Source organism: Marmota marmota, unplaced genomic scaffold, assembly GCF_001458135.2.
Source record: "Marmota marmota marmota unplaced genomic scaffold, marMar, whole genome shotgun sequence".
Lineage (NCBI taxonomy): Eukaryota > Metazoa > Chordata > Mammalia > Rodentia > Sciuridae > Marmota > Marmota marmota.
The window spans coordinates 12,643,859-12,660,404 of NW_025999949.1; the positions used below are offsets into that span (position 1 = coordinate 12,643,859).

The following is a 16,546-nucleotide window of genomic DNA, read 5'->3' on the forward strand; positions in this document are numbered from 1 at the left end:
CCCATCTAGGGCCAACAAAATTGGGCTTGAAGAGGTAGCGCCCATAATGTCTCCAAAGATATAATGAAAGTGAAAGTACAAAAATCCCCGCTCTCTCCTTATTTACAGGGGAGCGTCCTTTTTTCCGCTCTCTCTTTATTTACAGAGAGAGTGCCCCGCTATTTGCTTGCGGATTCCCACTTTACCTGGGAACTTACCGGTGCACCACCCTGACTGCTGAAAGTTCTGGATCCTGGGTTCGAGGAATACAATTCCCCATACGGACCACCAATTGTCGCGACCTTTCGCCGGCAAGGGAAAACACGACACAGGATTCTTCTTTCAGCAGTTTATTCAGGCCTTGATGCATGTATCATCTTCTAGTGACCCGTTGCCGAGCGCCCAAGCACAGCCTAATAAAGCCTCCAGCATACCAATCTTAAGCTGCCACGTGGACCTTTCTCATAGGGTGGTAAGGGATTGCGTGCCAATTCTCCATATTAGGAGTTGTTTATCACAGGCCACAGTGGAAGCCGGCGCCATCTTCTAATGGCGGCCTCGGTCTAATTAGAACGGCTCACCACACTTTCTATTGAATAGAATAAATCACATATTTTACTTTTTAGAGCCTAAGTATTTAAAGAAAGGGAATTGCTTTATTCAATCCTGGGTCAGAATAGAATAAGCTTTATGTTTCATCAGGTTAAATATGTATCAAAGTGATGCACCCTATGTTACTGATGGTATAAAAATGCATTTCTACTTTTTCTTTTTAAATGTTTTTTAGTTGTAGATGGCCACCATACCTTTATTTTAATTATTTATTTTTATGTGGTACCAAGGATGGAATCCGGTACTTCACACTTGCCAGGCACATTAAGACAGGGACTAACTGAGTTGCTTAGTACTTCACTTTTGTTTATTTTTAAGAGATTGGGTCTTGCTATATTTCCCTGGATGTTCTCAAATTCTCAGACTAAAGCAATCCTTATTCTTCAACCTCACAAGTAGTCAGGACAACCAGCACATGATACCACGCCTGGCTTAAATCCATTTTTAAAAAACGTTTTTGGTGCCCCAAATTAGTTCTAGCACATGGATCAAACCTGTGAGTACACAAAAAGAATCCACATATGAGTAAAAAGATTGCTAAATAAATATGTTTAGATGGAGACTAATGTTTCCTGTTATAAAACATTACTTAGAATACATTTCCTTCAATTATAGTTTTAAATAAGTTCATGAAAATTTATCAAGTTCTTAAACATCTTAAAATATGGGCTGTTTCCCTGATTCTTTCCCTGTAGTGTGCCTTGCTCTGACTTTTCTCTAGCCCAGCTCTTTTCAGGAATATACCTTCCTGATGAGACTCTACATCTCTCACATCACTCTCTTACAAAATCCTATACTAGTTTACAGACCTTAGTGTATGTAATTGGGAGTAAAACTTTAAAAAAACTGAAATTGGGAGTAAAACTTTAAAACTTCTAGAGCAATTTGAAAGAGTAATTTTTGTCTCAGGAAATTCATAATAAAAAATTAACAGAAAAAAATAATAGAACCATATTTATCTGTTTTTATTTCATTTAACAAAAAAAAACATAACAACCATATTTATCTGTTTTTATTTCATTTTTCTTCATATTACTAGTTATCAGTTCAAGAGAAATTTGGGATCAAACCAAATCTATTTTACTTTTTGTTTGTGGAGCACTATTGTAAAATATTTCTGTATCTTGAATCCCAGAATTTCCTGCTTCTTGGACTTGCATGGGCCTCTTTTCCAGTTTCCTATTGTCAGCCCCAGAACATACAACCTATGTGTGCTCCTACATCCAAGGCATGGTCTTTGTAGGTGGTGTGGGCAGTTTTACTGTGCAGGCTGAGATGTCCCCATCTATTTCATCTATGAAAGATGAAGCTAAGGTTGAGGAATGAGCTTGGCCAGTTGCAGACTGGGGGCCAGACTTCCCAATGCCTCTATATGCCCGAAAGGAAGGCTGTTATAAAAGTGATTTGTCAAGGTAGGAGGATGGAACTTATTGCATTTAATAGTTTTTAGCTTGATATAGAAATTGCAATATGTAGACATGTAAGTTTCCATATGAATTCTAGCTCTAGGCCTTGCAAGTGTCCTGGGTAGGTCTATCGTTGAGAAAGCTAAACTTATTAAGAAATATGCTTCAGGTTCACTAAAATTTACATCAGCTTCTTTGGTGGATACAAATCCAGTAAGTTCTCATATCACAGAGTCTTAGAGTTCAAAGGAAATTTTGATCTAATTCAAAGTCTGTAAAATCTGTTGGCTAGTCAGCTTGCTTCTATTTGAACACCTCTAGAATATAGACACTAGCAAAGTTCTGCTGTAGTAATCCTTACTCAAGGAAAAAATATATTTTCAGAAAAGTTAAATTTTGTTTCTGACGGGGGAAAAAAAAACAAGTTTCTGAGAGAGAAAAGCAAGGGAAACATGTTCCTTGGTTGTAGACGGAAGAATGCAGGACAAAATTTGGAATCATATAGATTTTTCACAATTATTTTGATTTCTCAGAATGAAAGAAATATGACAAGTGACAAAGTACATATGATGCACAAACTGACAATATGAAAGTGGTAATATGAGAATAAGAAAAATATAACACCATTTCCTTTCCTAAAAGCAGCAGAAGAAACAAGTTCCAACACTAAGATAGCTTTTTCTACTTGACTGCTCAATTGGGATATGATTTCTTCATATATATATATATTCATATATATATGTATATATGCACAATTATATACATAATTGTATATATATATTAAATATTAATATGTATAATTACAATAAGGTTTGGCTCTAAATAGACTTATCTGTATATGTTACTTTCATACTCATGAATATTTAAATATGATACATTATTTCTTCTTTCTCTTTGCCAGCTCTCCCACACTTTTCCTAATATATATATATATATATATATATAGAGAGAGAGAGAGAGAGAGAGAGAGAGAGAGCGAGAGCACTTCCTATATATATATATATATATATATATATATATATATATTCTTTAATTGATTTTATATTGACTAAATAACCTTAGCCTCATCTTCTTTTTCTTCAAAAAATCATTTGTAGGCCTATTTCTTTTATTTAATTATGACATGCATCTTGCTTCATCTGCTACTTGATCTCATTTATTTGATATGAGATTCTTAAAATTCAACCCACTCCTGTCCTCCAATATGAAAGAAAATACAGACATCTTCTGTACTTGATACTGAGAACTTTCAGGATGACAAAACCACAAATAAAATATTTAGTAGATTTTTTGAAGCAATTGAGGTCAACTAAGAATAGGTTCAAAACTCTCTAAGAAGTAGGTATGAAGAAAGTAAAAGACTGTGGAGTGTTTATACAGAGGTTCTTTTGATTAAGGAAGAATGTAGTTCTTAGATAATGAACAACTATATTTAAAATATATAGGGATTTTCCTCTATGTAAAACATACATAGTAAAGACTATTGCACTAATTTTGAGTTTTGTACAAATATTAATATGTCTAATTACAATAAGGTTTGGATCAAAATAGACTTATCTGTATATGTTACTTTCATAGTCATGAATATTTAATTATGATGGATTATTTCTTCTTTCTCTTTCCAAGCGCTCCCACACTTTCCCTAAGGGGCCAATTTAAATCTATTGAGTGAGTAGTCTAAAAGGTAATGGTCACAGAATGAAGCTTTAATTTTTAATTGTCTCCTGGAGATGCAGTACTCACTGGAAGAATGTGATGGTGTCAGCAAAGATATTTGGTACTTGGTATTCAAATAAGAATTAATATTCATTCTATGTCATTAATACAATAATTGGTTCTAAAAGAAGAATACCAACTTACATATCAGAATTCACACTTGCTTTATAACTTTTCTTACATTGGAATAGGATAATATGAATGGCTCAAACACATTATTATTTATGTGGTTGGTTTTTTTTTAAGATCCAAGATTGTTAAAGATGACTGCTTAATCCCAATAAATGTATGTTATTACCTTTTGCCAGTTCTAATGGTTGAATATTTGAAGTAACTCTGATATCCTTCTTACTAGAATTCTGTAAAGATGTATGACTTTGTAATATTTATACCTCCAATTACATGATATTTAGCTCAAAGATTTCTTTGTCAAAGGTTATGGCTAAGGACTACATAGCATCTATAAAGTGGGCTGTTAATTATACAAGAAGATATCTAATATTTAATTCAATGCTGAAACACTTTGTTTTATATTAGATATGTGAATCTTGAGAAATACTTTTTTTTAGTTAATTGACTAGTCAGCCTGCCTCTTCCTGTTCATATTTTAAAGAATCAATATTTGAATTCCAGACCATTATCTTAAGTAGAAAAAGGGAAATATGTCCCATTTTATATGCATTTTAAAATCTCATATCTAAAGTACACATGGTGGACTCTAGAAACACCTAGAAAAAGATATTTCAAATGTTTGATGATCAAACACCAAATTTGGTGCACATTATTAATTCCAACAAACTTCAACTTTTAAAAAAAATTTTAAATTTATTTGTTCTAATTAGTTATACATGACAGTAGAATGCATTTTGACACATCATACATAAATGGAGTATAACTTTTCATTCTTTAGTTTGTACATGATGTAGAGTTACACAGGTCATGTAATCATAGGGTAATAATGTCTGACTTCATTCTACTATCATTTCTACTTCCATACCCCCTCCTTTCCCTTCATTCCCCTCTAATGCAAAGTACCTCTATTCTCCCCCTCCACATACACACTTATTATGAATTAGCACCTGCATATTAGAGAAAACATTTGGCCTTTGGTTCTTTGGCTTATTTTGCTTAGAATAATATTCTCCAGTTTTATCCATTTTCAGCAAATGCCATAATTTCATTATTTTTTGAGGCTGAGTAATATCATATATATATCACAGTTTGTCTATCCATCCATCTGTTTGAGGGCACCTAGGTTGATTCCATAGTTTAGCTATTGTGAATTTAATTGCTATAAATGTTGATGTGGCTGCATCACTGTGGTATATTGAATTTAAGTCCTTTAGGTAACTGAGGATTGGGATAATTGTGTCAAATAGTAGTTTCATTCCAGATTTTCTGAGGAATCTCCTTACTGCTCTCCATAGTGCTTGCACCAATTTGCACTCCCACCAGCAATGCATGAGTGTACTTTTCCCCCACATCTTTGCCAACATTTATTATTTCTTGTATTCTTGATAATTGCCATTCTTACTCAAGTGAAATGGAATCTCAGTGTAGTTTTGATTTATATTTCTCTAATTGCTAGAGATGTTGAGCATTTTTTCATATATTTGTTGAATGGCTGTATTTCTTCTGTGAGGTGTCTGTTCTGTTCCTTAGCCTATTTATTGATTGGGTTATTTGTTTCTTTTGGTGTTAAGTTTTTTGAGTCTTTATATATCCTGGAGATTAATGTGAGGTGTTTGGGCTCTTTATTCACATCATTAATTGTTTCAATTGCTTTTTAGTTTGATTCCATCCTGTTTATTGATTCTTGATTTTAATTCTTGTGGTTTAGGAGTCTTATTAAGGAAATCATTTCTTTAGCCAACAAGGTGGAGATTTGGGTCCACTTTTTCCTCTATTAGGTGACAGGGTCTCTGTTCTAGTGTCTAAGTCATTGACACACTTTAAGTTGATTTTTGTGCAGTGTGAGAGATAAGGGTTTAATTTCATTTTGCTACATATGGATTTCCAGTTTTCCCAGCACCAATTGTTGAGAAGGCTATATTTTTTCCAATGTATGTTTTCGGTGACTTTGTCTACTATGAGATAACTGTAATTATTTGGGTTTGTCTTTGTGTCTTCTATTCTGTACCATTGGTCTATCTCTGTTCTCGTGCCAATACTATGCTGTTTTTGTTACTATTGATCTGTAGTGTAATTTAAGGTCTGGTATTGTGATGCCTCCTGCTTCACTCTTCTTGCTAAGGATTACTTTGGTTATTCTGGGTCTCTTATTTTTCAAAATGAACTTCATGATTACTTTTTTCTATTTCTATGAAATATGCCATTGGGATTTCAGTAGGAATTCCTTTAAATCTGTATTAACACTTTTGGTAATATGGCCATTCTGACAATGTTAATTCTGCCTATCCAAGAGCATGGGTGATCTTTCCATCTACTAAGGTCTTCTTCTGTTTCTTTCTTTAGTGTTTTGTAGTTTTCATTGTAGAGATTTTTCACCTATTTTGTTAGATTGATTCCAACAGTTTTTCAGGCTACTGTTAATGGGGTAGTTAAATAGAGCTTCATATTTGGAAAACAAATTTATGCATAAAGCAATCTAAATTTTGTGTTGTATCAGGTGTCACATGCTGGCTTTAAGCCCAAACAGGGAATACAAAGAATCCTAGAAGGTCAAAAATGATAGTCTCTATGGAGAACCTATGCCTTCTAATAATTTCAGAATTTTTTCCATGTGAATATCTAGGCCTAGTCTTAACAGTTTGTCAAAAGCAACTACAGATTCAAATTTTTATACAAAACTTTCAGTTTTTTTAAGCATTAAACTGACAAACAAAGCTAAAACCATTTGGACTGATCAGAAGTAGATCTATGGCTGATAATTTCTAATAGAGCTGCATTTAGCACAATGGAATCTAAGTTATCAGTTATAACACCACAAAGAGATATAGGAGGAACTGTAGATAATTTCTGGGAAGTATCAGCCCAATATGGCCACATTAGGCTTAACATAATAATAAAATGCTAATAATCATTGGAAAGAAAAGTGTTAAAAGTGAAGTTAAAAAAAGTTTGGTCACAGATTTGAACACATGGATCAAGCAAATAGTGGTTCTTTTGTCTATCACACCTTAGCATAGAATGAAATTCTAGTAGGCCAGAAAGAGGCAACAACCAAATTGTCTAGATCAATGATATCCATGTTACAGAGGAAGGGAAAAGGTTGAAGTTGAGGTCTAAATGCAAGAAGAGTAGGGTTTTTTGGTTTTGTTTCTCTGGAAGACAAGAATTCAAAGGTAATAATATTGGGGACTATAATAATCTATATGCAATAATTGAACCTTTGTTTTTTTTTTATAGGATTCTGGAACAATCATAATTCACATCTTCTTTTAAAATTAAAAAGAGACGAAAATGAAAGGGGAAAAAGGGAAGAAAGAAAATTTGCTTACCTTCAGTCATTATACAATAAATATATACATAATAAGGGTATAAAAGTCTATATAAGTAATTCTCAAACTTTGGCATACATATGAATCATCTAATGAGTGTATCAAAATATGTATAGTTGGGGTCTACATCCCAGAGATAATGATTCAGTAAGAATAGTTTAGTGGTCTCGAAATCTGCATTTCTAAAAGTGCCCTAGATTATTGTGAATCATTAGTGATGCAAGGAGATTCTCCTTTGAGAAGCATCAGGTTAGATAAGAAAAATCCCCTGTCAAACATTGAATCGACTGGCACCTTGATGTTGGATTTCCCAGTCTCTAGTATAGAGAAATAAATTAGAAATAAATTTTTGTTGCTTATAAGCCATCAATTTAATGACTGCTGTTACAGCAGCTCAAACGGGCTAAGAAGATAAAGTGCCTCGACCTTCACTGAAGATGAAATAACAGATCATGTGTACATTGGTGATTATAACTAGACACTGTGCTTCTTGTTTGTGGTAGTGGAAAGGATCAATGTAAAAAACAATTTGAGAGAGACTGGGGCTGTGGCTCAGTGGTAGAGCACTTGCCTTGCATATGTGAGGCACTGGGTTCAATCCTCAGCACCACATTAAAATAAATAAACAAAATAAAAGTGTTGTGTCCATTTACAAATATATATAAAGTTCAAAAAATAATTTGAAACTACAATCTGATAAATACCTGATAGGTTAAGGCAAAAATGAAATATTGAGAACTTACACTTGAAGTACTGTCCTGGGGTCTCCAACTTCACCTCCATCACCAATTGTCAAGGTATCATAGCCAATCTCCAGATCAAATTCTTCAAAATTTATCTGTATAACCTAGCAACAAATAGAAATGCCTTGAACATAATGTATTATATAATGTAAACAGGAAAGAAAGCAATAACAAAAATATTCAAAACACATATTCGGATATATACAATTTCACAGAATGGTAGCAAATCATGTCAGAGTATTCCTAAAGTTCATCTTCATATTGTCATGGCTTTTACTTGCTATATTAAAACTTCTTTACTAAGTTTTCAATGAATTATATGGATTCTGTTCATGGAATACTCTTATTTGAAGCATCTGAAGCATGATTAATACAAATCTACTTTGAATAGACTTTATGAAATGTACATGTAGGTGGAGAATGGTTTTCTACATATTTGCATATAATTTTAATAAAGTTAACATGGAAAAACAATGTGCTATTTCCATTAAGTAGTAAAGCTTAAAATATGTTAGGGCTAAAAATGAATCTTGATGTTTACATTTAATGGTATCAGGTTTATTTTTGTGTATCCTTTAGTAACAAAATCCCTCAAATATATTAAAATTTACTGGTAAAACTGGAAGCACATACTTTCAGAGAAACATTGTACCATAATATATAATTTAAAATTAGTTTTTACTGAAATACATGTATTTGTACAAAGTTTATACATATATGAAAAAATCAAATTTAATTACATTGCATTTATTAAGTACTATAATATAAAGAATAAGGTAATTAAGTATCAGTAAAGAAATTATATAAATACTGTTCCATATACATCATACCTTAAGCAAACAATAAATTACAATTAAGTATTATTCATAATTTGATAAAATATATGTCTGAAGTTAACAACATTACTAGAGAATAAATAAAAAATCTCTTTAGTAGTATTCATAATCATTTCTTTGTTATGTGAATTATTGAAAGATTTTATGAGCTGTATTTTTAAACAGGAATAAAAAAACAAGCTTTGAGGATGCTTATTTCTTGTTTTTAAAATATTTTTATATTAGCATTGACTAAAGCAATTTCTTTAATATAAATAACATACATTAAAAAACTAAATTATGCATTTTATGTGGTAATAATTTTTGTATTGTTTCTTCATTCTACTTAGAGTTGACTATAGATAGTTTTAATTAATAATTGTCTGTCAATAGAGACGTAAGTTCCCGACCCCTTGCATTCATAAGCATCATGAGTATAAGCAATATTATACCTTTTCTAGTTCAATTTTCAAGTGTATCTTGGTGATATACTTGCTAAAGGTAATAATAAAGCTAAAAATCATTTTACAACCATTTGCCATATGATTTTCCAAAATTGGCTTACCAATTCAGATATTCAAAATTGTAACATTAGATGTATTTATTTCTACCAATTTTATGGGCACAAAAATCACCTTCTTTGCATTTTTCATTACTAATTGAGTTGTCTATCTTTTAATTGTGTTAATTTGTCATTTATGTTTTCTGTGACATGGTCATTTGTATTGTGGCAGTTGTTTTTATGTTTGTGTGCTGGTTATTGATTGCAAGAACTGCTTATGTCTTATATTAGGTAAATAGATAATAAAATTTGTAATTTTAACCATTTGAACTGCACATTTCAGTGGCATTAATTACATTTACAATGTTTTAAAACTATCTCTAATACCTATTTCCAAAAGGTTTTCAGCAGACCAAACCCAGACTCTTTTACCATTAAACAGTAACTCTCCATTTCTTGCTCTCGTAGCATGTGGTGACTTTTAAACTACTTTCTGAATTTTCTTATTCTAGTTACTTTAAATACATGGAATCATGCCATGTTTGTCTTTATATCTAGTTTATTTCACTTAACATGAGGTCTTCAAGTTTCATTCATATTGTGGCATGGATCAGAAGTTTACTTATTTTTATGGCTAAATAATATTTCATTGTATTTACACTAGAGTCCCTGGCTAAAGAATAGGCTGCCATCATCAAGATTGCAGACTCGTCTTGAAGTGGATGGCCCAAAGAAGGTCAAATGACACAAAAACTTTTCCAGTATTTTTATGTTTTTTTTTGTTTGTTTGTTATTCAGCATTTGGTTGTTTGTTGCAAACCTTGGACTACTTTTTAGAGTGTGAGAAAGTTGATTCTAACAGTGTGGTTACTATTTTAATGTTTCATTATAGGAACTAGGTGCTGCTTATTCTGTCATTGTGTGTCATCAGCACTACAGTATTTTTTAAATAGTAAATCTCACCAAAAAAATTATTCATCTAATCTTTCCTAAGATTTTGTATTATTGATTCGTGGTATAGTATTGCTGGTGGGTGTGCTGTTATGCATATAAGGATTAATGCTTAAATAATTAATTTTCTGATTTTATTCTTTTCAGATTAAAACTTTAAAATCATCAATATTTCTCTGATACCATTTTGGAGCATTCACAATTTTTGGTATATAGATTATCCTATTTCTATATTATTTCTAAGCATTCTTGAATTTCCTTTATCTTTTCTTCTTTGACAAATGAAATACTTAAAAAGTCCTAATTATGTTTTAAAAATGAAAATGTACAATCTTCATTTACTTGTTAGCTTCTAATTAAATTTCACTGTGTCAGAAAACAAGTTAAGGTAATGATAATTCTTAGAGTTTTTTGAGATATTTTTATTAGTACAGTATGCCTACTTCTGTTGCTATTTTTGTTTTTTATTTATTCTTTAAATTTATATATGACAGCAGAATGCATTACAATTCATATCATACATTTAGAGCACAAACTTTTCATATCTCTGGTTGTATACAAAGTATATTCACACCAATTCATGTCTTCATACATGTATGTAAAAAGGGAAATGTAGAGGGAGCTCATAAAAACTGAAGGGAAATCAGTAGAATAGAAGAAAAGGAACAGGAGGAGTAAGGAGAAAAGAGACAGGAAAAACAATGAGGAATGTTATTGACCAAATTATATTGTTAGATTTGTGCATGTATAAATATGTTAGAAGAAAACCCCACCATTATATATAAACATAATGAACCAATAAAAAAAATGTGGAAAAATACTTCAAGGAAATAGGCAAATAATAAAAAATAAAAATAAAAAAATAAAGTCCATTATTTGATAGGCTTTTATAGCACTTTTGTCTCAGTGATTTTTAAAAAAATATTTATTTTTTTAGTTGTATACAATACCTTTATTTTGTTTATTTATTTTTATGTGGTGCTGAGGATAGAACCCAGGGCCTCGAATGTGCTAGGCGAGCACTCTATCACTGAGCCACAACCCCAGCCCAGTGATAAATTTATACATAAAATGTCTTTCAAGACTTGTTTCTGTACTTATTAACATTTTTATGATTATTTTGTAGTAACTGTAGATCAATGTTACATTGAAGTTCATGTTTTCTTCCCTCCTTCCCTCCATCCCTGTTTGCTTCCTTCCTTCCTTCATGTCCTCCTTCCTTTCTTCCCTCCTTTTTTGAGAAGCAGCCATTGAAGTAAGTTTTCTAGTGTGAATCTATTAGTGATAAGTATTTTTATTTTTTGGTCTAATCTGAAAACATCTTTCTTTTACTCATAGTTCTGCTGATTAGTGTTAATTATATAATTTCAGGTTAGTAATTATTTTTTTCCATATATTCTGCAGACACTGTTCACTTGACTATTAGTGTTACTATTGTAATTCCCACTCTTACACAAATTATAATTGTAATTTCCCTTTGGCTTTTTAAAGATTTTCTCTTTGTTGCTTATTGTTCATTAGGCAATGCTTAGGTGCACATTTATTCTGCTGGTATGAATTATCATTTCTATGCTTCTGAACTCAAGACAGTCATTAATTATAAAAACCTCTTCAAATTAGTTTCCCTTCTACATTCTTTCACTTTTTTTCTCTCTAGAAATATGTATTGATATAAATTAGATCTCTTTATCTCATCTTCTATGTCATTTAGTTCATCTTACATGTTTCCATTTTCTTATTTCCTATCTTCTAGTTACATAATTTCTTGAGATCTACCTTTGGTTCATTAATTCTTCATTAGGACACTTATTGATTATTTAAATTTCAAATATATTATTTCAAAAAAGTTCTATTTTATTTTTTTAAACTGTGAATATACATTTTTATAATCTTTTGCTCTTAGTCAGTTTTTAAAATTTTATTGTTAACTTTTAAGCCTTTCAAATGTAGGTACTATTTTTCTTTTAAAAATTCACTTATCTTTAATTTTACACATTTTTGATATACAACATGATAGCTTGAAGGAAATTAACATATTCATCACTTTACATTTACCTTTTATTTTTCCCCTTGAGGTTTAAGAGGACCTATGATCTAATTTTGTAGAAAATTTACAGTATACAATAAAGCATTACTAATAATATTCCTTAATTTTTAATGAGTCAATATTACTGAGTCATTATAAACTTTGATCTCTCCTGTTTCCTCTATTCCTCCCTCTCATTCTACTAACTATGTTCTAACCTCTCTTCATATATATTTGATTTTTTAAGATTCCACATATAAGTGAGATCATGTAGTATTTTTCTTTCCATTTGTGCCTTTTTTCACTTATCAAAATATGAGGAACTCGAACAACTCAGTGGCCAAAATAAACAAATAAATAACCCAATCAAAAAATGGGCAAATTACTTGAATAGACATTTCTTCAAAGAAGGCATAACAATAGCCAACAGGTACATGAAAAAGTGATCAATGTCACTAACCATCAGTGAAGTGGAAATCAAAACCACAGTAAGTGAGACATCACTTCACACTTATTAGGTGGGCTACTATAAAGGAGACAATATATTGGAGTGCAGAGAAAGTAAATCTTGTACACTGTTGGTGGAAATGTACATTGGTGTCTCAAAGAAAACAACATGGATGTTTCTAAAGAAATTTAAACTAAAACCCTGAATAGAATGCCAATATGATCCCCAAGGATGTAGCTATACATGCCTAAAATAAATGAAATTGCCACCTGAAAAAGATGTCTATACTCCCATGTTCATTGCACATTATTCACCATAACCAAGATATGGTCTCACTTTATTCCAAGACACTTCACATTAGATCCACAAGTGAATTGCTATTAAAATTAAGAGAATGTCTCATTTCATGTGGCTAAAAATTCTAATAGTCTAGAAGATACAAATTAAGTGTCTAATAAATGACTGACTGCTTTATTGCCAGTGCTATGCCAAACACTTGATATCCATTATTATATAATCATGTCCTAGAGAATTTGGACACCGATTTAATGGTACATTTTATTGTTCCTGAATTGTAACTGAGACTCATGACTGCATGTGTGTAACAATAAGAACACTACACCATTTTAAATTAAGTGATAAATTAATTAATACTAATCCATATACTTTCACATAAGCAATAAACTACTGAGCTGTCACAGAAATTTTAGACACTTATAATTCTTGAATACTTTCAATGACACACAATCACTAAGAGGCCAGAATAGTATGACTGAACTTATAAAACACATTCATTTTAATTGATTCATTTATGCCTAGTTTTAACATTACTATGGAATAGCTCCACAGAAGTAGAATCTATGCATTAGAAAATAAAAACTAACTTTGCCTCACTTACACTCACTAATATAAATAAAGCATTATAGTAGAAGTAAAAAAAAATAGTCTATCGAGATAATTCTAAACAAAGGGAATTTAGAAAAAAACAAAAATCTTACATTTGTGCTATAATGTAATAAGCAACATAAGAAAGGAGGCTTTAATAAGTAAAGAACTAAATGTGAAGTTTCCTTTATAGATCCTATGCTATGGAATGTTTACCAAATAGCTATTTTATACTCACTGATTTCTGTATAATGTGGAAGTAAAATGAACAAATAAAAAAAGAATACTAATCAATGTAGTATGTATTCTTTCTCTACATATTTATTTGTTAATTAATTTATAGTATGGTATAAATTTGGTAGTATGGCTGAAACATTTAGTTAGGAAATCATAGAATATCATACATAGCAGTATAGAAAGTGCCATAAATTTTGCCTATCTTTTCCTAATCATTTAGATGAGAGAACAACATGTGTTTGTTTTGGGACTGATGAAAGAAAAGTTTGAATAAAAAAAAACCTCTAAAGTATTGAAATAATTTATAATTATCTCGCTCTTTTAACCAAATAAGCCACTTTCTTGATTTCCATTATGGAATGGTGATTTCAAATTGCTTATATTTTGCGACTCATAAAAGAGTCTTGTCAGACCATCTAAGTTTCTAAAAAAGCCAATTGCAATTAAAATCATATATTTTAACATTGGTTATCTTGGGGTAAAAAAATCCATAAGTAGCATTAAAATATTAAAAATGCTTAATTGATCCACTTCCCATAAGGCTCAAGACATGGATTTTTGTAGTATATTTTGCTAGCACTGAAATAAAAGCAATGTGTCTTATTTTTTAATTCCATGTATAATTTACAAAGGGTTGAATATCTTGAGTTCTACATCACAGTATTTTGTGAATATAGAATTCCCACCAAAGACCTGCAACTTTCCAGCCTTATCAAGAAAGTTACTTCACTTTTATAGAAGCTAGTCTTCACCAGTGTTGTCTATCAGGATATGATATTGGTCCATGAACCAATGTAGTTTCAATTCTCTCATCTTCTGAATGGGAGCTTTTATTACAGTTATCCTGTTTGTTTTCTGTCATGCTTCATTGCTCATGATAACCTGTTCTTTGAATTTTAGGCATTTAGATATTCAGGAACAACATCTTGATATAATGGAGAACCCAGTATGTTGCTAAGGGTTCTGGACTTGTCCTTGTAGCTGAGATTTTAGATTTTCTCTATGAATGTAGGTAGAAAGTATGTTTCATATAGGTATTTTTCCAAGTAAATGCAAGAAAGCAGGATGTTTCTGGATGGATATTTGATAACCTCTGGGAAGGATCCTAGAAGTCATTATCTAGTGCCTTAATAGCCATTTTCCATCTTCACTTTTAGCACTTTACTTTTTAGCATGACACTTATTTTATTAAACAACCTTCCTCTTTACATCCTCATATTTCAGAGAATGCTGGTCCCAAACCAAGTTCCATGAGATGGATCCTAGTTGTCTATGGTCCCATTACATTTACATGTAATTTGACTGTATATATGTGACCTGGTTCTCTTCAGTGGAAAGTGAGGAACAATCTGTTGTGGGGGCTTTTGTAAAAAGATGTCTTGATGCTCAAGGAGATTAAAATAATCAGTCTGATTTATGATTATAAATGAAAGTATTGACTGGAGCTACTGAAGCCATATGATTATAATATGTAGTTTGAGGAGAAAGCCCAAACCAATATATTGAGATGACCAGAGTCAAGAAAAGGTATTTCCTGTAGAAATGCATTTACTTTAATGAAGATATTTAATTTGAGCTTTTTCATACTTAAATTTAAAGCATTCTAATCAATAAATCAATATAATCATTTCTGTTTTTTGTTGTTGTTATTGTTGTTTTCAGTGATGCCAGGATCAAACCCAGGGCCTCATACATGTTTGGCAAGCATTCTGCCACTGAGCTACATTTCCAGTCCTCAATCTCAGTTTAAAGAAATGTTGACTCCCAGGAATTTGTCCATGTTTTTGGCTAGTAGTGACTTGACTATACTTGCATATCAGGTTTACCTGTGTCAAAGTCCATGTGCTTAGTCATCATGCTATTTTGCATTTCAATAGTAAAATTCTGCAGTTAGGAAATATTTTCTGTGCCACTCTTACTGGAGTGAGATGGTATCTTAGGGTGGTTTTGATTTGCATTTCTCTGACTGCTAGAGATGGTGAGCATTTTTTCATGTACTTGTTGATTGACTGTATGTCCTCCTCTGAGAAGTGTCTGTTCAGGTCCTTGGCCCATTTGTTGATTGGGTTGTTTGTTCTCTTATTGTCTAATTTTTTGAGTTCTTTGTATACTCTGGATATTAGGGCTCTATCTGAAGTGTGAGGAGTAAAGATTTGTTCCCAGGATATAGGCTCTCTATTTACCTCTCTTATTGTTTCTCTTGCTGAGAAAAAACTTTTCAGTTTAAGTAAGTCCCATTTGTTGATCCTTGTTATTAACTCTTGTGCTATGGGTGTCCTATTAAGGAATTTGGAACCCGAGCCCCCAATATGTAGATCGGAGCCAACTTTTTCTTCTATCAGACGCAGAGTCTCTGATTTGTTATCTAGCTCCTTGATCCACTTTGAGTTAACTTTTGTGCATGGCGAAAGGAGGGGATTCAGTTTCATTTTGTTGCATATGGATTTCCAGTTTTCCCAACACCATTTGTTGAATATGCTATCCTTCCTCCATTGCATGCTTTTAGCTCCTTTATCAAATATAAGATAGTTGTAGTTTTGTGGATTAGTCTCTGTGTCCTCTATTCTGTACCATTGGTCCACCCGCCTGTTTTGGTACCAGTACCATGCTGTTTTTGTTACTATTGCTCTGTAATATAGTTTGAAATCTGGTATCGCTATACCGCCTGATTCGCACTTCCTGCTTAGAATTGCTTTTGCTATTCTGGGTCTTTTATTTTTCCATATGAATTTCATGATTGCTTTATCTATTTCTACAAGAAATGC

The 16,546-nt window shown here is 31.8% G+C and overlaps 1 protein-coding gene across 6 annotated transcripts in view; it reads right to left on the reverse strand.

The window, feature by feature from the left end:
• Positions 1 to 16,546, reverse strand: part of Csmd3 (CUB and Sushi multiple domains 3) — a 1,105,037-nt gene that overhangs the window by 556,625 nt on the left and 531,866 nt on the right. For all 6 annotated transcript variants that reach the window (XM_048802035.1, XM_048802036.1, XM_048802034.1 and 3 more), the window contains one exon: positions 7,918 to 8,021. In XM_048802035.1, coding sequence (XP_048657992.1) covers positions 7,918 to 8,021 — 104 coding nt within the window. The remainder of the gene's footprint in view (positions 1 to 7,917; positions 8,022 to 16,546) is intronic.